At 43.5% G+C, this 24,836-nt stretch overlaps 1 protein-coding gene and 1 non-coding gene across 3 annotated transcripts; both read right to left on the bottom strand.

Moving 5' to 3' along the window:
- Positions 1 to 14,735: 14,735 nt before the first annotated feature.
- Positions 14,736 to 14,808, bottom strand: TRNAM-CAU (transfer RNA methionine (anticodon CAU)). Its single transcript has one exon. It is a non-coding gene; the product is annotated as a tRNA-Met (tRNA).
- A 231-nt stretch (positions 14,809 to 15,039) lies between these two features.
- On the bottom strand, positions 15,040 to 24,399 carry PDP1 (pyruvate dehydrogenase phosphatase catalytic subunit 1). Of its 2 annotated transcripts, none has more exons than XM_065668590.1 (2): positions 24,263 to 24,399; positions 15,040 to 20,684 (listed from the first exon to the last, which is right to left on the bottom strand). In XM_065668590.1, the coding sequence occupies exon 2, from the start codon at positions 20,638 to 20,640 to the stop codon at positions 19,033 to 19,035; it is 1,608 nt and encodes a 535-aa protein (XP_065524662.1). In that variant the 5' UTR covers positions 20,641 to 20,684; positions 24,263 to 24,399; the 3' UTR covers positions 15,040 to 19,032. The 2 variants fall into 2 exon arrangements, with proteins under 2 accessions (XP_065524662.1, XP_065524661.1); XM_065668589.1 differs by lacking the exon at positions 24,263 to 24,399 and adding an exon at positions 23,765 to 24,165.
- Positions 24,400 to 24,836: the final 437 nt, after the last annotated feature.

Raw genomic sequence — 24,836 nt, 5'->3', positions numbered from 1 at the left:
TGGCCATGCTCCTTTGGATGCAGCCCAGGATGTGGTTGGTTTTCTGAGCTGAGATTGTACATTCCAGCTGATGTGCAGTTTTTCTTCCACCAAGTGGATTAAAGAACCCCCAAATCCTTCCCTGCAGGGCTGCTCTCAATCCCTTTATCCCCCAGCCTGTACTGATACTGGGGACTGCCTCTGCATCTGGCCTTGTTAAACCTTCAAGGTTCATATGGGCCACTTCTTGAGCTTGTCCAGGTCTCTCTGGATGGTATCCCTTCCCTCAGGCAAGTCAATCGCATCACTTAGACTGGTGTCATCTGCAAACCCATGAAAGGTGCACTTGATCCAACTGTCTACATCACTGATGAAGATATTAAACAGTACTGGTCCCAGTACAGATCCCTGAAGGACACCACAGATCTCCATCTGGACACTGAGCTTTTGACTACTACCCTCTGGATGTGACCTCATGCACTGAACAGTCCCCCCATCAAATCCATCTCCTTCCCAGCTATAACCATCTCAGTAGGTTCCCTTTCCAAAGTCATCCGCTATTGCAGGGGAGCCGTATTTCTTTCTAGGCTGACATCTGGGTTACAGACTGTGCCACTTGCCTGAACGGCTCTGACTGGAAGGGACCTCAGAAGATCATCAGCTCCAGCCTTTCAGAGGAAAGGGAGCATAGATGAGATTAGTTACCACCCTGTCCATTCACGTCTTTAAAACCTCCAGTGATGGGGACTTTATCACATCCCTGGGGACTTGTTCAATGCCAGTAATTCTATTATTTTCAGAACAATGATTGATTTTTTTAACGTCCCATGAACGTCAGGATTGAGGGCTCATAAAACAGGACTAATCAAGGAGACAAAATTCAAAATAAAAGAACACCTCTACACGTCTTGCCACAAACTGATCATCCTCAACATGGAGAGATGGGCAGGCAGGTCACCATTTCATGCTTATCCATTCAGATATCAGTATTTCTCTCCTAAATTAGATCTGTCAATAACATAATTTCCAAATGTTTATCTTGTTGGTTCTTTTCAAACTGGTCAGACTGGTTTATTCTTCCTTCAAGGAACTTTACGCATTTTCAATTTTAAAAGGTGTCTTCCTGCCAGTCTTTCAGGAAGAGAAATTTGCATCAGTTGCAGTACAGTGACATAAGGTTCTGCAGGAAAGGCTTGTTTAGATTGACTGCTAATAAATCCATACATCATGTTTCTATATTTACTACACCATGCTTCCTATATTCCAGCATTCTCTGTCTTCTATAGCATCTCCACAGCCAACATATTATTTTTTTTTGAGAAAGGTACAAGAAACCCATAGCTTGCAATCAAAAAACCAAACAACTTACAGCTTAGTGCATTCAAAATAGCTTTTATCTTAATGCTATGCAAGTCATTCTGGTTTCCAAATGTACTTATAAAATCCTGCAAGTACTAAAGCTGTTTATGCCCTCACTATCTGTGACAATGACACAAAGACAATAACTGATTCATTCCCTCTTGACAAGACAATCAATAGGTTGATGATGAGAAAACCTTTCTTTCATAATTCTTACTCTTATTTCCTTTCACAACTGTTGAATATCCTCTTCTCTCATTAAAAAGAGCAAACAAATTGGCTTATTTACTGAAAGATTTGCACAGAAAAAGCTCCCCATATCTGTGCAGGTTTTTTTCTGGACTCATGCATAGTAGATAATGTATCGGTCAGATCACTTACTTAGATTGATTTTTAATCATTATTTTCATTGCATATTTCCACTGTTGCTATAACTCTAAGCTAAGTGAAAAACCAAGTTTAGCTATTTTTATTAGGAAAATCACAGCAGCACTGTGATCACCATCATGTTCCAAGAACATACTCAGTTAAATCCCCATGGAAAATTAAACTTTATGGCCTGGGGACTTCTTTGGTTGCTCCGAGGCTCAGGTGGTACTTCATGACTCAGGAGGGTGAAGCTACAGGATGGGGAAAGGGACAGGAGAATAAAGATGATAGAGATATGATTTTGCTTCGGTTTATTTCAGGTGGCCCTAATTTTATTTTGACTGTTCATAATTAGGTAGAGAACAAATGTTTTGTAATTGGAAATAAATACAAGAAGACAGAACATCAGAGTTAAACTGCATATAAGAGAGATCGATACAACTCTAGTAAGGTCTGAATTTTTCAGACTTGAATGGACAATTTCCACTTCAGCAGGATTCTTCATTCCAGCATAACATTCAGACATGACACGTTAAGGGCTGAAAACAAGCACATTGCTTCAGCTTTACTGAAAAGAATATTTAACTGAAAAATCACCATGAAATAAAACTGTGGGCACATTGGGTCACCGCTGTTTCACATTGACTGGGGACACAAAGAAGTGATTGCTCTTGGGGTTCTTGCTGTTGCCAAGCCTGCTGCTGTTAGGAACAGCATTTCCAGCGAATGTAAAATTAATTCCAGGGAGACCTTATTGCACCTTACAGCCACTGCAACTTAAGCTGCTGCTCATTTTCTAACACCACAGCTGGGAATAAAAGGAATAAAGGGAATGAACTCTCCTCAGGAAGGCATCTCCCTTTACACGCCTTGGTCTGGCTCTTTGCAAAACCACCTGCAGAGCACATAACCAACTGCCTCTTGAGCTTGCACATGAACCCCGGTCGTGAAGCGGGTGCTGGAATATGACTGAAATGCTTTTTGCGTGTTACTCGTTAACGATTTGCTGTTTCTAAAGCCAGGCAGCCTGCACAGGTCAGCCCGCGTTTGCCCAGGGATGTGCTACAAACATCACCCACAAGGAGGAGCCCAATTTACAAATAATTCATTAAGAAAACAAGCGTGCAGTGCCTGGTCAGCCCGCCCCCAGGATAAACAGATCGGTGAATAATCAGTGCTTGATCGAGAAACTGCTTCTTTCAGCTAAACTCCCATCAGGAAGAAGACTCACCAGCAAGGGGATGTTTGCTTAATTACATTATCCCAAGTTCTCCCAATTACTTAAAGAACAGATGTTTTGTGACTGGAAACTAACCCAGAGGGAAGCAACATCAAAGACCAACTGCCTACAAGAGTCTATATAAACAAAAAAGAGCACCTAACTAATCAGGCAGGCCCATCACTGTGTTATTGTAACCTGGTTTGGCTTTTTCGTAACTCAGTTAGTTATGATGCCAAACACATTTTGCCCAGACAGGAAGGTGTGATTAAGTGAAATTGGTTCCCTGAGGACTACTGGATGAAAGTTACTCTATGAAGCTGTAACAGCAGTCTGGATTTTTAATTTACTGTGCTAATTTCCGAATAACCCACACAGCTCTGTTTAACTTGGCTTTGTAAATAGCCTCATTTACTCTTTTATGGCTCGTTGCTATTTCATGGCTATAAAAATCTGTAGAAGAGCAGAACTGACACATCAAGAAAGAAAGGCAAGCGTGCAAAGTGCTCTTTTGGTTGTGACTTCTCTTGCATGATTTTCGGATGGGCTGAGCTTTCAGAGAGCTCATGTGCGCTCTGAGCCTGTATGCTTTGAAATAGTAACGCAAAGCCTGAGGTTTGCAAAGCAAGTGGTCGTGTTTCAAAACATGATTTTGGGCAACTTGCCTCTAATTACCCAGTTGTGCCTGGCAGAATAAAGAACAAAATCCGTATCTGTCAAAGAGGAGTAAAATGCTGCCAGATGCCTCATGATATTCAGCAAAAATCCCCCTTGAATTCACTTGAGCTGGAATTTCATTCAAGATTTCTCTCATGTAAACGGGTGTTAGTTCAATTCTCAACTCACTCATTTTCTTTAAAAGCAGCAGTTTCTCCTTCAAGGACCATAAGTCAGAGTATGGTAAATGGTTTCTCTCTTTTTATCGGTCTGTTGCTATCCTGATTGCTTTTCTATTTTCTTAATTTGCTGCTCCCTCTGCAAAATAAAATTACCTGAGCTGTTGATTACAAGTTCAGGGAGAAAAAAAAAAATAATCTCATGACTACAGTCTTTATTGCTCTCTGCATTATTCAGAAATAAGTATCTTCACAAGAGCCAAGATTGTTTTAATAAAGTTGATTAAATGCTGGAATCTTACATTACAACAAAACCCTGCCCCGCCATGTTATCAGCTGGTAGGTCAACCCAGAAGGGCACAGAAGTCTGAGGGTTACTGGAGTGCATTGATAACTTCCTGATGAAGGGAACTGTAGTGCTAGGGACTGTAGTGATAGGACGAGGGGTAACAGGTTAAAACTTAAACAGGGGAAGTTTAGACTGGATGTAAGAAAGAAGTTCTTTACTGTAAGGGTGGTGAGGCACTGGAATGGGTTGCCCAGGGAAGTTGTGAGTGCTCCATCCCTGGCAGTGTTCAAGGCCAGGCTGGACAGAGCCTTGGGTGACATGGTTTAGTGTGAGGTGTCCCTGCCCATGGCAGGGGGGTTGGAACTGGATGATCTTAAGGTCCTTTCCAACCCTAACTATTCTATGAACCTGATCAGAAAGCCAAAGAGGAGAAGCACTGTGCTGGACCCCACACTTACACTCAAGGAAGGTGATGGAGGAAGTATTCCTGGAAACCACCTTCAAACATCTGAAGCAGAGCAGCAGCAACCAGCATGGATTTGTAACCACACAGTCCTGTAATACTGCATAGCCATGGCCAGTAACAGGCCATAAGCTCTGTATCAAGTCTGCAAGGGCTCAGGACTGAGGCTTTGTCAGGCTTGCTCTATCCAAACTTCTCTTGACCTGCCTGAAGTTGTTTCAGTTGGTTTAACTGCAACAGCAATTTCTTGTAACTGTCGGGGGCTGAGCAGGACGGTTGCACCAGGTGATCTCCAGAGGTCCCTGCCAAGCCCAGCAGAATCTGTGATTCCGTGAAAAGGGGCATGATGAAATTCTCCCAGAACTTGCCTCACATTTAAGCGCTGCACAGCCCGGTTTTTTAATTGTTTAACTTAAGAGAATTTAAAACCGTGATTTCCTCCTTATTCTGACCCTCTTTTTTAACTGGTGACTAATTACAGATCATGCAGGAAGGAACAGCAAAGAGCTGATGTAAACTGTTTGGAAGGAGTTCACAGATACAGAATGTTTATTCAACTTCTTAAGTGACAAAATACTGGTTTAGTTTGAAATTTTAACAACCCCCCCATAACCTTGTAACTAAAGAACGTGTACTATTGCTCCTTTTCACTGCTTCTCTGAAAAGTAATTCAGAACATTCATTTGGGTGAATGCCTGCAAATAGAATTTAACATATGAAAATTAATATGTTTCAAATCCAAGATGCCTTCTGCAGCCATTGTTACTTAGGCTGCTTAGTTTCCTCCTACAAACACATCTACAGAGACCTGCATCTTAGGTAGGTCTAACCAGGAGTAGATCAAAACTAGTATCGATTTGATCAAACATTCTCTGTCCTTTATTATAAATCACTAGCTTTTTAATTTTTACTCTACTCTTCAAAGAAAACTTTGAACTTACGATGGAAAAGATTTTGTTGCTGATAGTTTTGGGGTTTTTTTAAGCTGTAAAACTGGATGTTTTACTTCACATTTTACAAACTTTCACCCAGACCAATGATGTTTTCATTATCGCAGTAGATATAGGATTGCCCATTACATTATTACGCCCAAGATCTGAGTCAAGTTTCTTATTATCTTTTAGTTTTGCATTCCTGTCCTGCTTTGCTGTCAGATCTGGATGTATTAATGTCCCTGCTAATCTAATATTCCTGAATGTCATTTTGCTTAGTGCAGTCAGTAAGTGACCAATTCACTACTGCAAAGTCCAAGTGTATGTTGGACTTAGGTTCCTGGCAGGTTCTGTCCAAGCAATCACATCATAAATAAAGACTTATTCACTGTCCTACCACCCCCGGCAATGGAATATTTTGGGAACTAAATTTCTCTCAGAAGAAGTATTTTTGAACTTAAATACCCCTGAAAGCCAACTTCCGATAGAAATGTTAGTTCTTTGCCTAGGAAGCTGTAGCTGCCAGGCATCACGTGATGCTCCCACGTTTGCAAACAACTCCATCATCTGATTATTTACTCCCCTCTTGGTAGTCGTTGATCCAGTTGTCTCTGATGGACTGCCAGGATCTCAAAGTGCCCTGAAGACATTTGGTTTAAGGAATGCACGTGAACACCCATGTGGATGCTTGCAGCATGTTCTTGTGGGCGAGGGCAATTTAAGACAGACAAAACGTACTCTGTCTTCAGGATAGCAGCATTCTCCGGAGGTATGGAGAACTAGAAAAACTTGTTGAACAGGGGAATGCCACATGATTAGTACTCACTTGGGCAGCAACTGGTGGAACGCATGAGAGCAAAACTTCCGTTTTCACATTTTAACAACTGTGAGAGTGCCAGCATAGAGTTGCTTTAGCTACACTGTAAGCCAAACATAACTTCTCATGGTCTACCACCATCAGCCTTAGGGCCCAAAAAAGTGTATAAAAAAATCATACATATATCCTTCAAATTAGAAGATTTTGATAGAAAATGAAGTGACAGAGGGAATAAGGAAAAATAACCTTCACCAGGCTGTAACACAAAGATGAAGACACGATACGATTACTGTGTTACTCTTGACAATGCATTAAAGCAGTTAAGTGAACTTGTGTGCATGTCTATTCTTCCTTCTCTTCAATGGATGCTCCTCAGCCTGGATTTTTATTTCCTCTCCTTAGTCCTTCTGATCCTTTTTCCATCCTGACTCCCAGCTTCCTTTCTGTCTTCTGCACTAAGATGCCATGGCAGTGTGAAAATCAGGAAAATAGTGTTTTGTAACATGCGGAGTCCTTGTTTTTATTTAAATTCCCCGAACCTGTGTATTTGTGGTGTTCAGCTTAGGCCTTCAACCATTACTGACCTCACATACAGCCTCTGCTGTTGTTTTGGTTTTCTCTAAGCAGGACCCTGCTCAGCAGCACCAACCGTAACTGATACAAAAATCTTTCCCTTAATAGCTGACATCATTACAATCTAGTGTGCTGCCTTCTGCACAAGTTTTTACATACAGGCAATCTTCCTTTCATGTGTACAATTTCAACATTAAAGACATTTATGCCATGATTTTTCTCCCCTTACATTTTCCTACTTTACCCTGATTTTTAATTATTTTTTTTTTTAGGATTCACATTCAGTTTTTCCGTGTACTATTGTGAAAAACTCCACATACTGTTGCTTTTCTGAACCTGTCTCCTAACTACTCACTGCTATTTCAGTTATGGGCTTTTTCTGTCTCATCATTAGCTAAGCAGCTTGTTATATTTTAAGAGTTGGCTGCTGCACTGAGAGCTTCTAAGCACCCTTCCTGCAGTCAAAGGGACTTTCATCATTCTATGACTTAAGAACAGAGCTTGTAATCTCACTGCTGTGACGTGCTTCAAAGGCTCCTGTGAGCTGCTGCATTGAGAAATGGGGCCTGTAGCACTCCGATATTTCTATTTTAATACAGGTTAGCAAATGCAGCAGGCCTCAAAATTGTCCAAGCTGTCTTATACCAAATTCAGTAATGATACAGCCCAAATGTCTGGACCCTTGTCATACCTCAGGCAATCTTAATTCAGAAAACTGTATTTGCTACAGTGGCTTTACACAGTAGTACCAGCTTGAACAGCAGCTACCAACCTGGAGGGTTTTGGTTATTTATATTATTATCTTGTATGACTTTCTCTCATCCTTGTACTTTTCTGTCTGTTGGATTTTCACAATAGTTCCTTACATATTTTTGGCAAAGTCCCAGGGGTAGTCAGCAACCTTCTGTGGTAGATTTTATAGATTCTTTTCACCTGCTTGAAGGTGATTTCCTGTGATATTATACAAACGTGACCCAAATATGTAACAAACAAACAAACCACCACCACCAAAAAAATCCCAAACAACCACAAAAATTAATCTAAAGACTGTCAAGTATCTGTTAAACACCTACAAATTTTATTTTATGCTTATTTATCTTTCTGACATCGATCTAGACAGTGTCTCACTCTTTCTCATCAGTGTTTGCTAAGCAGTGAATGGCACCTCAGTATGCATTTCTATGCATTCACTGACAGTTTGGCAGAGGTCTGACTTCCAATGCTATATTACAGTGCTCCAAGCTGCCTGCTAGAAGACAACTCATCTCCCTTTTGTACTATCAACTACCAGGTATGGTAGGGTTGATTTTTTTCCTTTATTAGTATTTCAGCCCTTTACAAGCTGGACTGTTTTGATAAAAAGTATTTGCCTCCCAATTTAGGAATTTTTATAAAGACCTGGATCACCTTTCCTATAGACCTATTCTTACAATTGAGCTTGGCAGTTAATAAAGATCAGTTCCTCTGATTAGCTGTGTTGTGCGCTTAGGATTCCTACTCAGTTAAGCTAGAAGGAATCCTGAACACCATTGCAAGTGCAGATCTCAGAGGTTATGTCAAGGAAACCACACATTGCTCAGTCAACAACACTGGCAGGGCTCTGTAAAAGGCAAAATAAAGAGAGTCCTTTGGGCAATAGCAACATTTCATAGCTCGTGACAGCCATATCCTACACACTACCTGTGTAGGACAACACAAAAGACTACACTGAACTTTGAGATGCACTTCCATATACCTAAAGGGCTAAAGGGCAAGGACAGGCCCTTAGGATAAGGCTATTTACAGCTACATGTGGGGCAATGCTGGATTTAAACATCCTAAAAGCAGTCATCATGCAGAAGTGGCAGATGAAAACTGTAGGACTACTGTATCCTTGAAGACATTGGAAAGGATGGTTAGGTTTGCCTCCAGACAACACCTAAATGGAGCTGCCTATATGTGGACCAGGTGACTAAGCTTCTATTACACTCAGTGGAGTTTAATGTAGGTATGGAGTAGGCTGAATAGAATCATAGAATAGTTAGGGTTGGAAAGGACCTCAAGATCATCTAGTTCCAACCCCCCTGCCATGGGCAGGGACATCTCACACTAAACCATCCTACACAAGGCTTCATCCAACCTGGCCTTGAACACCGCCAGGGGTGGAGCACTCACAACCTCCCTGGGCAACCCATTCCAGGGCCTCACCACCCTAACAGGAAAGAATTTCCTCCTTATATCCAATCTAAACTTCCCCTGTTTAAGTTTGAACCCGTTACCCCTTCTCCTGTCACTACAGTCCCTGATGAAGAGTCCCTCCCCAGCATCCCTACAGGCCCCCTTCAGGTACTGGAAGGCTGCTATGAGGTCTCCATGCAGCCTTCTCTTCTCCAGGCTGAACAGCCCCAACTTCCTCAGCCTGTCTTCATACAGGAGGTGCTCCAGTCCCCTGATCATCCTCGTGGCCCTCCTCTGGACTTGTTCCAACAGTTCCATGTCCTTTTTATGTTGAGGACACCAGAACTGCACACAATACTCCAGGTGAGGTCTCACAAGAGCAGAGTAGAGGGGCAGGATCACCTCCTTCGACCTGCTGGTCACGCTCCTTTTGATGCAGCCCAGGATACGGTTGGCTTTCTGGGCTGCGAGCGCACACTGAAGCCGGCTCATGTTCATTTTCTCATCGACCAGCACCCCCAAGTCCTTCTCTGCAGGGCCGCTCTGAATCTCTTCGCTGCCCAACCTGTAGCTGTGCCTGGGATTGCTCTGACCCAGGTGTAGGACCCTGCACTTGTCATGGTTGAACTTCATAATGCTGGCATCAGCCCACCTCACAAGCGTGTCAAGGTCCGTCTGGATGGCATCCCTTCCCTCCAGCATATCAACCGGACCACACAGCTTGGTGTCATCGGCAAACTTGCTGAGGGTGCACTCAATCCCACTGTCCATGTCACCGATGAAGATGTTAAACAAGACCGGTCCCAACACCGATCCCTGAGGGACACCACTCGTTACCGGTCTCCAGCCGGACATCGAGCCATTGACCACGACTCTTTGTGTGTGGCCATCCAGCCAGTTCTTTATCCACCGAGTGGTCCATCCATCAAATTGGTATCTCTCCAATTTAGAGAGAAGGATGACGTGTGGGACAGTGTCAAACGCTTTGCACAAGTCCAGGTAGATGACATCAACTGCTCTACCCCTGTCCAGCAGTTCTGTAGCCCCATCATAGAAGGCCACCAAATTGGTCAGGCAGGATTTCCCCTTAGTGAAGCCATGCTGGCTGTCACCAAGCACCTTGTTGTTTTTCATGTGCCTTAGCATGCCTTCCAGGAGAATGTGCTCCAAGATTTTACCAGGCACAGAGCTATTGAGATTCCACAGCATGCATTGAACACAGCTCTACCACCTGTAATAGAAGCTTCAACACTCAGTATATGCAGGCACACTTGCAGAAGTTGCCAAGTTCAGGTGTCTTAAGATAAAGCTGGTAAGATATTTGCCCACAACAATGACTATGTACAGAGAGGAAAAACTGAATTTTGCAAGGACATTTGAACTACTTCCAGAGTAGCAGAGTGGTAGAGCTGTACTAACGTAGCATGCTGTACAGACTAATGAACCTTGGTTCTTCGCAGGAGTAATAAACCCCTACCAGGCACCCCTGAGCTATAGCTAGGTCTCTTGTACAGCAGCCAGTTTCCATTAAGAGATGAATAAAGATTTACCTTTTCCCCCTCTAAAATAGACTATTAGGGAAGCACCATTCACCCCTCTTCCAGCTGCCTAGAACTGGGAACACCGTTACACTAGCCATTTTAATCAACTTGCATGCAATCTGTAAAATCCCAGAAAACAGTACTCTTACATTAGCCCAGCTGTTGAGCCACCACAGTGGGCAATGAAGTATTATGAAAGAACTAAAGGGAAGACCTACAAAATTATCATAGGCTTGCAACAATTCTGACAAAGTCACAGGCAGCTGACTCATTTCATTAATAGACAGAGCCTTTGAATGAAAGTGGGCTTAATCCATGGTTGTGTCCCAGCTCATGTGTTGCCTTCCTGCTAACATCAATGATTTCCCTGTTTCTCATTAGGCATTTTTCCTGTCTTGCAGCACCATGTGACATGACAAACAGACCTAACTGGATTAATTTTGCAATTAAGATGCAAGTAAATACATGCAACCCTCAGGTATAGATATAGGATACTAAAACTAAACAGTTTGTTCATGATGCTATATAAAGATAGCTTGGCATTGGCAAAATTTTTTTTAAATAGAATTTCCTAGCTATGAAATGTAATAAAAGCTCTATAAACCAAGGATCATTTTTCTGTTCAAAGACCCACCATGATGACAGCAAACAGCCAACTGCATGAAACATTCCCTGCAACCTGTAAAGCAGATTACTTATTCAGAGTAGGAACCCTAAGGATGGATGAACACTTGGTTGTTTTCTTCACCTTCTCTCTCCACATCAACACAGAATGAAAGAACATAAGGAGAACCATTCCAAAATAACCTGAAATCTAGGCCACCCTGCATATTTGAACTGTGTAGTCCCAATTTTTTGAGGGGAGTAGCTTTTATTTTGTTGAAGACCAAAAAAAAAAAAAAAAATCCAACTCACTTCCCGTAAATTGCCACAAGCTAAATAAAGCACTTGGCTATCATGGTTTACTGAACAGAGCCTGCCTTTTCTTCTGTTGTTTTATGGAATCCTGGAAGGCTTAATGACTGACTAGGCAACTCATCTGCAATTAAGTGCAGTTTCAGAAGACTTGCACACTGATCAATACATGAGACAAGTTTTGAGGCGTTTTTACCCTCATACCTTGCAAGACAGATGAGAATAGACCACTTCTCCATCTCAGACTGCTTTTGTTTTCACAGGATAATCCTGCCAATTTATGTTCTATTTGTGATCCAGTTATGAAAGTCAGGTTTTCCTTTCCAACTATGCAGTGATGTATTAAAATACATATAAGAAGCAAATAAAACACAAAGCATAACCTGCCTAAATAAGCCAAGAACATAATCTGACCTACTGCATTGCCAGTATGACCCTGGACTTACCGCTATGTCAATGGAGTGGGCAATTTACCGCTACTGAAGCCTGTCAAGGCTGTCGAGTTCAGTTCTGCTACTTAAGTTTCATCTGTTCAAACAACACACTATAATTGACATGGGTTATGCTTCAGCATTTACATGATGAAATGTTAAACAGAAGGACCAAAATTCAAGTTGGTTTGCCTATTTAAAGGATTAATCACAACATTTAGCCTATTTTCCCCTTCCCTGAGAACCTACTTCCTATGGTAAGAGGAACTCAGGAACTAGTTCCAAGTTTCGGCTTTTGTAAGATAGCAGTTAGAAAACAAATCAGCTATTAGTAATGTTTGATACCTAAATGGTTGTGATAGGAGAAAAGTTCAGCAAACCCAAGTGTTTCCTTCACTGCACAGGTATTTGAAGAAAGAACATCTCTATGTTTAGCTTTAAACTACCAACTAATTAATACCATATTTAAAAGAGTAAGCCACAAGAAATAGCCACCTAATCAAGGCTTGGTAAATCAGGTTAATATTAAACTTATTCTACCAATGAGTTTGCATAGATTGTATTTGAAAACGCACTTCTGACAAAAGGACAACATCTACTTGCTTGCACAGCAATTAAATATGCTGTCACTTGAATAAATAATGCAGAGCACACTAGAAGCCTTTTCCCTTAAATACTTCAGTGCTAGGAAAGACATTAGTTCACCCTGCATTCAGGGTTGATTAAAAAGTGAAACAAGAAAGGAGAACCATCTGAAATAAAGGGCACTTGGATAATAGAATCATAGAATCATAGAATGGTTAGGGTTGGAAAGGACCTCAAGATCATCAAGTTCCAACCCCCCTGCCATGGACAGGGACACCTCACACTAAACCATCCTACACAAGGCTTCATCCAACCTGGCCTTGAACACCGCCAGGGATGGAGCACTCACAACCTCCCTGGGCAACCCATTCCAGTGCCTCACCACCCTAACAGGAAAGAATTTCCTCCTTATATCCAATCTAAACTTCCCCTGTTTAAGTTTGAACCCGTTACCCCTTGTCCTGTCACTACAGTCCCTAATGAAGAGTCCCTCCCCAGCATCCCTATAGGCCCCCTTCAGATACTGGAAGGCTGCTATGAGGTCCCCACGCAGCCTTCTCTTCTCCAGGCTGAACAGCCCCAACTTCCTCAGCCTGTCTTCATACGGGAGGTGCTCCAGTCCCCTGATCATCCTCGTGGCCCTCCTCTGGACTTGTTCCAGCAGTTCCATGTCCTTTTTATGTTGAGGACACCAGAACTGCACACAATACTCCAGGTGAGGTCTCACGAGAGCAGAGTAGAGGGGCAGGATCACCTCCTTCGCCCTGCTGGTCACGCTCCTTTTGATGCAGCCCAGGATATGGTTGGCTTTCTGGGCTGCGAGCACACACTGAAGCCGGCTCATGTTCATTTTCTCATCGACCAGCACCCCCAAGTGCTTCTCTGCAGGGCCGCTCTGAATCTCTTCTTTGCCCAGTCTGTAGCCGTGCCTGGGATTGCTCCAACCCAGGTGTAGGACCTTGCACTTGTCATGGTTGAACTTCATAAGGTTGGCATCAGCCCACCTCACAAGTGTGTCAAGGTCCGTCTGGATGGCATCCCTTCCCTCCAGCATATCAACCGGACCACACAGCTTGGTGTCATCGGCAAACTTGCTGAGGGCGCACTCAATCCCACTGTCCATGTCACCGATGAAGATGTTAAACAAGACCGGTCCCAACAGCGATCCCTGAGGGACACCACTCGTTACCGGTCTCCAGCCGGACATTGAGCCATTGACCACGACTCTTTGTGTGCGGCCGTCCAGCCAGTTCTTTATCCACCGAGTGGTCCATCCATCAAATTGATGTCTCTCCAATTTAGAGAGAAGGATGTCGTGTGGGACAGTGTCAAACGCTTTGCACAAGTCCAGGTAGATGACGTCAACTGCTTTACCCTTATCCATCAATTCTGTAGCCCCATCACAGAAGGCCACCAAATTGGTCAGGCAGGATTTCCCCCTAGTGAACCCATGCTGGCTGTCACCAAGCACCTTGTTGTTCTTCATGTGCCTTAGCATGTTGTCCAGGAGAATGTGCTCCAAGATTTTACCAGGCACAGAGGTGAGACTGACTGGTCTGTAATTCCCCGGGTCTTCCATTTTCCCCTTCTTGAAAATGGGGGTTATATTTTCCTTTTTCCAGTCATCGGGAACTTCACCTGACTGCCATGATTTTTCAAATACGATGGCCAGTGGCTTAGCAACTTCATTCGCCAGCTCCTTCAGGACCCGCGGATGGATTCCATCAGGTCCCACGGACTTGTATGCATTCAGATTTTTAAGATGGTCACGAACCAGATCCTCTCCTACAGTGGGCCCAAGGTCTTCATTCTCACAGCCCCTGCATCTACTTTCTAAGAACTGGGTGGTGCAGTCAGAGCCTTTGCCAGTGAAGACTGAAGGAAAGAAGTCATTCAGAACCTCAGCCTTCTCCAAATCCTGTGTAGCCAGTTCTCCCGAAAGCTTCCTCAGGGGCCTACGTTGTCCCTAGTCTGTTTTTTGTTTGCTACATACCTGTAGAATCCCTTCCTGTTATCCTTAACATCCCTGGCTATGTTTAATTCTAACTGGGCCTTAGCCTTCCTAACCTGGTCCCTAGCTTCCCGGACAACATCCCTGTACCCTACCCAGGCCACCTGTCCTTGCTTCCATTTTTTATAAGCCTCTTTTTTCCTTTGAATTTTCCTCAGCAGCTCCTTATCCATCCAAGGAGGTCTCCTGGCCCTCCTGCTGCACTTCCTTCTAGTTGGGATGCAGCACTCCTGAGCTTGCAAAAGAACTTGCCCGCCTTTGCCCCGTGTGAGGATCGAACTCACGACCTTCAGATTATGAGACTGACGCGCTACCTACTGCGCTAACGAGGCAGCTTTCAAAAAAACCAAAACCAAACCAAACCAAAAAACCCACAAAAGGACAACAGTTAACCTAGCATAAGAAACCATAAATGCATTCTAATGCCCACTTCATGTGAAGTACATTTGTTTTAACACAGACCCAAATACATAACAATGAATTATCTCCTTAACTTCCCCTGAACAGGACACACACGCAACCACACACACACACAGAAAAAAAGCATCAGCCAAACCTGTAGATTGTTTATGAAATGTTTTACTGCTCTGCATAGGGGTACAGTCCACAACCTAATGGTTTCAAGCTACAGTTTTAGCTGCAGCTAGAAGCACTGCTCAGCACAGATGTAGATCTCTGGAGACAGACACTTTGAACTTTCTCATTTTCTTAAGTTAAACCCAACTTCTTTTGTTGTACATCAGGTTGCAGTATGCCATTTGGCAGGCTGGAAGAAAGCTCCTTGTCCTACCTATGGGACCTGCTTTGTCCCAAGCTTCTTGAAATTAAAGACAAGGCATTTCAGCCAGATCTTCCAACTCCACAGATGTTTCTATTTGTTGTTCAGTAAGTTACAATCAGGAGCTGCACAAGTTTGACATAAGGATCAAACAAATCAACTAAAAGATGCTAACTTCCTTGGCATCCCAAAAAGCTTTGTGCCAGTATTGTTCCGGACTGCTCTGCAGCAGCACTGACAGCGTTCAGTGCTTTAGGCTCAAAATGGTCACTGGTGCAAATCCAATGGCACTTATTTATTAGTCACGAAACCAGATGGACTGTCTGCATCAGAGAGCATAGACACCACAGATGGTTTGAACTAGAAACCTGAATTATCCACCTATGCCAGGTAACCTCATTATAAACACGCCTCCCTCTTGAGAGGGAACAGAGCAGGCAAGCCATTCTGCAGTGCGCTTATCAAAATAGTTACCCAGACATCCTCTCACTCCAGAATTATTCTAAGTACAGGGACCAGAGTTTGACAGTCTAATTACAAACAACATTTCTTGATAAGACTATGCTCCTTGCTGTCATATGTCTTATGTGTCATGTTTTACATGGCTGCCATATGCAAAACTCTGCCCTGCAATGAGAAGTGAGGGGAAAGGGAAAATAATTTTTCTGTACTCACCAAGCCACACATATAGAAGGCAAGTGGAGAATACAGAAGTTACCACAATAGTGGTTGTAAAATACTGTCAGAAGCAAATAGAATGCACATACCACTTGGAACACAAGTGAACAGAGTTAACAGAGCCTTAAGTTAGAAGCACAGACTAGCTAAGATTCCTCACTCCTCTTTTACCTAATATTACTGTTAAACAGTTCTACTGACACATTAATCTGGAACAATTTTGAAGATTTAAAGGTTGTGTTGACTCTCAGGATTCAGCCATCCTGGGCTGAGCCATGTATTTGCAGTTGTGAAATCCTTATTTGGACAAGTAATCACACGTACATGCATGTAAAGCCATCCTTTCTGCAACGCAATCTGACAGACAACATGAAAGGAACATGTCCCCTACCTGCAGCAGAAGAGCTGTTTCTATTTAGTTTACCATTAATTCATTCTCAGGCATTTTAATCTGCACATTTTGGATTGTTTATGAAATGTTGTACTGCTCTACATAGGGTAGAGTCCATAACCAAAAATTTCAAGCTATAGTGTTTTATCTGCAGCACTTGGCCCTGAAGGTAATCATGAGATGATGGGACCTAAGACATGCAGGGATACTGATGGAACAATCTGACCACTGCTGCCAGGAGCAGCAGCACCAGCAGGCCTGATGCAGGGGTTCAAGCCTCACAATAGAATTTGAGAGTTCTGAAGTAAAATTCTCAGTCTGTTTTCATTTATACATTGCTTGATTTGGCCATTTGCTCTGTTCATAAGAGGGACCTGAAAACAACACATTATTGAAATACAAGTCATTCATAAGCTTCAGCCCTAGCAGAACTGCTATCATACTCTAGATCAATCCAATACACATGGATTTCTGCATAATTGATCATTTTATTGAAATCTGTTAAAAGGTGTTTGTTCAGATCACCTGTTGATCAGGCAGTTATGCTGTTTCTGTTCACTGCAATACTGAGCAAGTCTCCAAGCAATACATAAATATTTTTTATGACTCCATACATATGCATCTTTACTACAAAAAGCAGCTTTTCCTTAATAAAAATTGTATCCATGGGACCAATGTTCATTTCTTCTACCAATGACTTGTACCAAATCCGTATTAACAATCATAGCTTAAATACACTAATATATGTAACAGAGCTTTAACAGTAAAAAAGTAAGAAAGTTAAATACTGCAACAGTTTAGATACACTGCATTTGAATGATAGAACAAAGTCTATGACCTAGCTAATGACACAGTCACCAAAACACAACATACAGAAGCAATGTCAACAGCCAGTACTTGTCTAGCATTTCAGAGTTCTCCTTTTCCCTTCAAATAAAGAAGAGTTGTGCACATCTTGAATGTGAGCTTAGATATTAACCTTACAGCAACATTGATACTGATGTTTGAGGCTGACTAAAGAAACAGACAAGCTGCAGGCCACTAAGTACACATAGCATTTGAAAGTCTTGAGGAGCCAATGTTTACTGTAACACAGGTTGATTGCTCAGAGTGTGCCCTATGTAACAGTAGCATTAACTGGCAATATCTGTATGCAGCAGAAAATGCCATATTACTCAACTAACCAGAGCAAGCTAGATCTGAGGTGTTGACTAGCTGCAATGAAAGCTAGGCAGGTATTTTAACAGAAACACCTTCGTAAACTGAAAAAAGATGTTCTACAGTTCTCCAGGCCACAGGAATCACATTACATGTGTTCTGCCAGTCACCAAAGGCTGGTAGTTCAGCCAGCATTTTAGATTTAAACCTTAGGGCAGGTTAAAATAAATTTGTATACAATCAACCTACCTAGAATAGATCTAACTGATAAATTAGTTGGCAGTCCCTACTTTTTACAGTTACAAGCCCAACAACTTTAGGCACACAAGTCATAGCCAGTGTTTTAAGTTCAAATTTAACCATTACAAGCTAGGGAGATCAATTTCAGAGACTGTTCTTGTGACAGCATTCTAGACTTAAGAACATGCATACACCAGCTGCCCAGAAATACAGAGCTGCTAGTAAAGAAGCTGCTAGGAGAAGCCACTAAACATGCACGCATTTTTTAACCTGACTTACAAATATTAGTTCAAGAGAAAGACATTAAATCTAAGCATCTGAAATAGCCAAAGGGAAAATGAGTGCAAACTACAAAGCCACAGAGGTTAGCAATGATTTCCTGATTTTTTCAGGTGAAAACTCAATTACTAGGTAAGTAACACCAGACAGCACAGAGTCCATGAAGGACATGAACTGTAGGAAAGTCAACACAGTCTTGACCAACAACACTGACTTTCTGAGAGGCCTGAAAATTCCTTCATACTGCAGACTGAGAATTCCACAGAATTATCTGTTATCTTACTGCATGTTGTAATGTATTATCGCCCTACAGCTTGTGCAGAAGCCAACAGCCAACTATTAATGCACAAGTCTAGAAGCTACCATGCATAAGATACAATTAAGCTCTTACAGAATCTCAGGTATTGATTATGGCTTAGACCTGCATTGAAAGTCAACACTTAGACAATTATCCTTAAGTGAATGACATTGTGAAACAACTTTGTTACACTGAAGACTTACTTGGTTAAAGTGATCTTCTGCTTAGAAGAAACAGCAGACAGTATATTCACAAATAACCATATCTACTTTGCAAGAATTAGCCCTGTAAGAATTCAGTAATACTTTTTTTTTTAAACTCATCTCTTCTTTTAAGATAATGTGTAGATACTTGCAGATATTTATAACCAGGCTTTTTTATCTTGAACAGCCAGATCTTTGATAGTTAATTCTTTATCCTCCTTCCCTCCCTCATCCAAGTCTAGCAAATTCAAGACATTGTTCTAGCAGCATTCATGAATTCAATAGTGCAAAGTTATTACAAAAACTTTTTTACATCTGTGACACCCTCTTCAAGTTTTTAGTGGGTTAATAGCACTTCCCATGTATTTAGAGCTCTGGGGGAAGGCAGGAACAAGAGATTTGATGAATCTAGCAAGCAACGAATTTGTTTGATGAGGGTTTTGGGGGGTTTTATTGTTGGGTGGTTGTTTTTTATTAGCTGCTCATACTGGCCATTGTTACAACTTTGGTAACTAGTTCACTAGGTTAAACTCACAGTTCCTCATCTTGACATGCACCTGTAACATGTGAGTTGAACTGCACCACAATAATTGTAATGTCATCTCTATACATTCGAGCCAGCTCCTCTGGCAGACTCAGCATCTTGGACAGTCTCTCATGATCCACAGTTCCAAACTCATTGTGACCCACTGCATGACGTATCAGGTGAGTTGCTGCATTCTGATCTTCAAACTCTGAAGAGATTCTCGCTCTCCTTTCTGTTAAGAGACCATGCATTTGTCCCAAAGTTACCTTATAGCCACCAACAGCTATTGGCTGTTGATGGTGAACACCAGTGAGGTACTCCCCAACAATTCTAGCCACATCTTGCCTGTGCATAGTCTCCCACAGCCCATCTGTGGCCAAAACAAGGAACTTATCCTGCGGCCGTAATCTGTGATATATGACTTCTGGCTCAGCCGTAAGGTATGGGGGTGTGTGAAAGTTCGGAGGAATAAATTTCGTATATTCATTTTCATTCAGCTGATCTGGGCCTGATTCTATTACTCTCTTCTGTAGTTCAATACTCCATTTAAACTTCACATCACCAAAAGCTCTGAAAGGCATCAGGAGACCTAAGAGACGATCTTGTTTCACAAGATTTTTCTCTTCAGACTTTGGATGCTCTGTTTTCACACGCTCTACTTCATTTTTGTTTTGTGCATTGTGGTCATAGGATAAATTAACCGCAGACCAAGATCCATCTTCTTCCTGAACCCCAAGCATTGCCCTGCTGTCACCTGTGTTTGCAATATGCAAGTCAACACCATCCACATGGGCCACGCAGGCAGTTGCACCAGAAAATGCTACTCTCAGTACTAGGTAGTTGAGAAAAGAATTTGGATCTCCTACTTGAGCTTCCAAAGAAATATCATTATCAAGCCTCTTAAAAGCATTAATTAAAGCTTCTTTCACATCAGTAGTCTCTCCACTGTTGAGATCAATCAGCTCCTGCCAGTAAGTTCTTAGACTATTGAAGTAAAGCTTGGAAGCTTCTTTGCTAAAGTAATCATTGGGATGCTTGTGCCACTGTAAAATGGGCAACAGAGCTCTGCCACTTTCCACAGCATCTTCTATTTCAAGTAAAGTCTCATGAGGTAACAAAGAGACAGCAATGTAATAAAACAGTCTTTCACTGACAGCTTGAGCACAGGCACACCCTGCATGGCCATCAAATACACCCAGAAGCATCCCTCTTGTCTGTAAGCAAGTGGCAGCACTCCTCCTGTCTTCTATTGGAGCATTAGCAGGCAACTGGTTGCTATCAAAGCCAAGAACAGAACTTACATTTTTACCATCAAATTCTGGAACTTTGAAACTGTACTCATTTGCCTTCAGAATGCTGTTGACCTGTGGAGGAGTGAGGTAAAATCTCTGTGGCGTGGAAGCATAATCCCTTGCGTGAATAAAGTGATTAAAGTTCTCCTTTGGCCTATAAAGTGCTGCAAATTTCTTCTGAGGTGCATATTTGAAGTGACTGTGAGCAAAATGAGATGATAAGCAACACAGATGTTTATGGTGGCAGTAACACACGGTACTGCCTATTCTGCTCATCTCACAGTTACGGATCAATGGAAACAGATGAGCTGGTGCTGGCATGGCATCAGACAACAATGGTAGCCTGGAGCTTCGGACTGGAATTGCTGAAAGACAAGAGAACAACTATGCTTAGGGGGACAGCTAACAAAATTTTCCCCAGAGCCCTGTATTAAGACATTTACAGTCTTTAACAAAGTTGCTTATTATATAGAGTTCAGTTTCATGGGTCTTGAGAATGAGAAGGTATTAAGATGTGCTTGTTTATAGACACTGCATTGGGCTGTAACAAAAACACTATACCATACATACAAGCATACATACTTCAATGCTTATACCCACTCAGCTGGCAGGAAGTGAAAACATCATCCAGACAGACAAAGCAGTTTCAAACAGAACTTAACACACCAGTTAGCATGGAACACTCCACAGTTTTGCCACCCTTTACAAGAATTTATGGAGATTTGTTTTCTGGTGATTTCCCAGCTGACAGAGTCAGATCTGGCACACAGGGAGGAAAACTCTATAAGGTTGAAGATATAAAGTATCTAACAGTAAGATTCAAGAAAGTAATTTGAGATGACATACAACTGTTTAAGATGACTGTTTAGACTACAAAAAACAAGCAGTAGGGTGATACACAGCAGATATTCTTTAGGCAACCACAAGTCAGTAGCAGGTTTTGTTTCTTTTTCCCCCTTCCACACGTAAAACTTCAAGTTTGTATGGCACCATGGTGTACATATACCCAACAGCCACAGCAGTCTATGCAGCAATTTTCTAGGTTGTCAGATAAAAACACAGGAAGTAGATTCATCTATCCTACCAATAGATCATTTACTCAGTAAATTTTAGGATTATAAATTGCTTTAAAGAGTTACTCAAGTGAAGGACTACGTGCAAGCTGTGCTTGCTTCCATGACTAGAATAGAGCCCTGCACAATAATCTAAAGCTAGTTCACCCTTCAGATACACTATTAAATATCCAAGAAAAGGAGTCTACTACCTATTTTTTTTGCCACATCTGAAACTCTTTCTTAGAGTTTTCCATTCCTCTGAATAAAGATTATTCCAGCATACTCTTTCTTGTACCCCTTTACATACCCAACCACAACATTAGTGTGAGTGCCTCTTAAATCTTTTATTCACTATACCTCATCTCAGGAAGCCTTTTACACGGTTTACTTAAGAAATTCACAGGAGAAAAAGTTGAACCATGCCTTGTGTGAAGTACACATAGTTAAGGAAATTCAATTTTCTTCCCATCTTTTTGTTTCATCATAAAAGCTTCTCAGAAAAGATCATTACAAATTATCTCATACAAGGTTTGCTGCAGTCATACGTATTAACCTACCAGAAGCACTGTAGGTCAGATTTAATTGCTCAGCTGAAAAGCTAGATATTCCTGCATTGTGCCGGGTGCTTCAGTCACTAAATTGGTTATTTTTTTTGCCAAGCAAACGTATCAGTATTTCATGAGGCACAAGTCTGGTAAAATACGCAGTAATCCCCAATACTCAATCTGAAGGAGGAACTGCAGTCTCTAAGCTACCCATAGCTTCCAATACAGGCTTCTGATCATCTGGACCAGCTGAGAAATATCTGGAAAGATATGAAGCTTCACCCCATTCTCTGTGTTGCAAGAAAAAGAAGCAAGTCACAATCCTTCCCTCCAAGCTTGCTTGTTATCCTTAGGTAATCAACAGCGGAGTCTATTTCTCTGTTACAATACACAAGTGCTGAGAGAGAAATTCATATCTCTACCCCCTCCACTGGGTTCCTAGTATTAAAGACGGCCTGTCAGTCTTTACTTAGCATTTAAATTCTTATGCATTGACCTCTCCCATGTCTTGCACTGACAGCTATGAAGAATGAACTAACCAGTTTTCTGCTGTTCAACTACCAGGAAGAGCTCCGGTTGTAGCCCTGTGGACCACAGCCAACGCCCAGACACTCTGCAACTGTGTATTGGCTCGAACTTCCAGATGCATACTGAATTTGATAGCCATTTGCTTCCCAGAAAGTCTATTTCTCCAGCCTAGGCTTCACACACATACTGCATGACAGAAAAAAGTCTGCAACTCCAAATACGGATTTTTTTAACCTACCCCACTGCTTTTCAGTTATAAAGGGAGCTATTTTGGTAGCTGTTCTGTGTATTTCTTTATATGACTTCTAAAATAAGCAATTTTGCTTATGGAGCCTCAAAGTTCTATGGATGTGCCCACACTTCAGATTCAGCACTAGTTTCCCATTAGTCTCCAACTGAATCAATACATGGTGCCACAACGACTGTTCTGACAGTTACATCGTTGATTCATGATAAAGCAAAAATACAAACGCACTGCTCTGAAAGTGGCTCTGCAGTGCCACCTGAGGATGTTTTGCTGATTTTTAACCATTAGTTTATCAAGTACATGAAATCAAACAAGTAGTGAGAAGTTGGCTTCAAATTTTCCACAGCCTGTATCATTTACAGTAGATCTATATCATGTTCAGGTATCAGCCTGCCTCACGGATCAGATTTAATAAATCCTAGTTGATTGAGAAGTTCAAAGTTCAGCAGCCTGAAATTATTGAAGTCTCTCCCACTTACACCCACAAGATAGATCTCAAATATAACTAAGGCACTCCAGATGGCTCTTAGGTTATTACTTTAATATCCCTAATTTCTTACGAAAAGAGATTAAGCAGAAAATTTTACAATCAAGCCATCATTTTAAAGATATTAGAACCAAACCAGTATTAAAATACCTCTCCAAGCCCAGAAAAGGGTACAAATGCTACTTTTCAGGCTACAAATTTAATACGGCCAATACTGAGTCAATGGTCAATTTATGGGGTTTGTAGCATTTATTACCCTTTTTTCTAATAAAGGCTTGTTATAACTGTATTAAATCCGACCAATGCTGCGCTAAAAGGTAATCCCAAACACCTGCCTAACTGTGCCAGAAGACACCCATGGCTCCAGGTCAAAACGCTTATCCGGGGTGCCTTTCACACACTTGACAGACCTGAAAGAACTAACTTGTGGGGGAGGAGGAGCAAGAAACATTCAACACAAGCGGAACCGTTAAACCTTCCCTCCAGCCAGCGCTGGGCCCTCGGACACAGCCCGGCCCGGTAGTCCCTTCCCCAGGTCCCATCCGACCCCAGCGCTCCTGCGAGTACCGGTGAGGATACATACCGATCCGCCTGGGCCCAGGACACACACACATTCTCCTGTCACAACAAGAAGCCGCCAACATCCACAAAGCAGAAGCCCGGGGGGGCGGGGAAGAAGCAAGGCAGAGAGTTTGTTAGAGGAGACGAAGAGCTCCGACTCGGCGGGGCAACGACAAGAGAGGAGACACGCACACAACGCAAGCCGCCCTTCTGCGGGCGAGCGCAGCCGCCGCTGCCCGATGAGAGCGACCCAGCTCCGCGGCGGCACGCCCGGAGCAGCCCGCGCAGAGCCCCGCAGGCAGCGCCCTCTCCCGCGACTCCGCGGAGCACCGAGCCCCCAGCCCTTCCGGCAGGAGCGAAGGGCCGCTCCCGCCGCCGGGGCCCGGAGTCGCCGCGATGGGGACCGCCGCCCCCTCAGGCGCCGCGCGCCCCCGACATGGCCGCCCCTTCGCGGCCGCCTGCACGCCTCCGGCACGACCCCCTCCTCCCTTCCTCCGCCCCAGGCCGCGCGGGCACAGACCTGGCCCCTTCCCGGACGGCTTAGCCCGGGGCCCCGGGCGGAACGGGGAAGCGTGTCGAGGGGCCGAGCAGCCTCCACACCGCCGCACGCACCCCCTCTCCCCACAACCACCGCCGCAACCAACCCACAGCCGCCGCGCTGCGCGGAGCCTTATAAAGGCCCTGAGGCCCGCGGGGAGCCGCCCATTGGCTGCCGGGGAGGGCACGGAGAGCACGTGACACGGACGCTCGGCGGCGGTTGAGGGATGGCGGGGGGCGCTGCGTGCGCGAGCGCTGCGCAGGGGTGGGAGGGCGCGGAGGCGGCGGCGGCGGCCCCGGCCCCCTCGGTGCCTGTGAGCGGGGCGGCCGCCGCCCCTCGGCCCCGTCGCCCCGGGAGCGGGGCGAAGCTGCCCCCGTGCGGGAGCCGCGCCTGCCCCCTCCCCTCGGGGCGCCGCGCCGGTGGCTGAGGTGGCGATTCGGAGATGGAAAGCGGAGGAGAGCAGTGCCGCTGGCGCCAAGCCGGGGAACCGAAGGGGCAGCCCATCCCGTGTGGGGAAGGCTCGAGGGGGGCACGTCCCGTGGTGCTGCATGGCCAG

Source organism: Lathamus discolor, chromosome 2 (genome assembly GCF_037157495.1).
Source record: "Lathamus discolor isolate bLatDis1 chromosome 2, bLatDis1.hap1, whole genome shotgun sequence".
In the NCBI taxonomy this organism is placed as follows: Eukaryota; Metazoa; Chordata; class Aves; order Psittaciformes; family Psittacidae; genus Lathamus; species Lathamus discolor.
This window is presented reverse-complemented; position numbering and strand designations above follow the sequence as displayed.

Excerpts from the sequence above, each read along its gene's own strand:
- PDP1 (XM_065668589.1), bottom strand. The coding sequence starts at position 23,825 with ATGTTGGCGGCTTCTTGTTGTGACAGGAGAATGTGTGTGTGTCCTGGG. Across the intron at positions 20,685-23,764 it reads TCCTGGGCCCAGGCGGATCG|CAATTCCAGTCCGAAGCTCC; the intron begins GTATGTATCCTC and ends CTTGTCTTTCAG.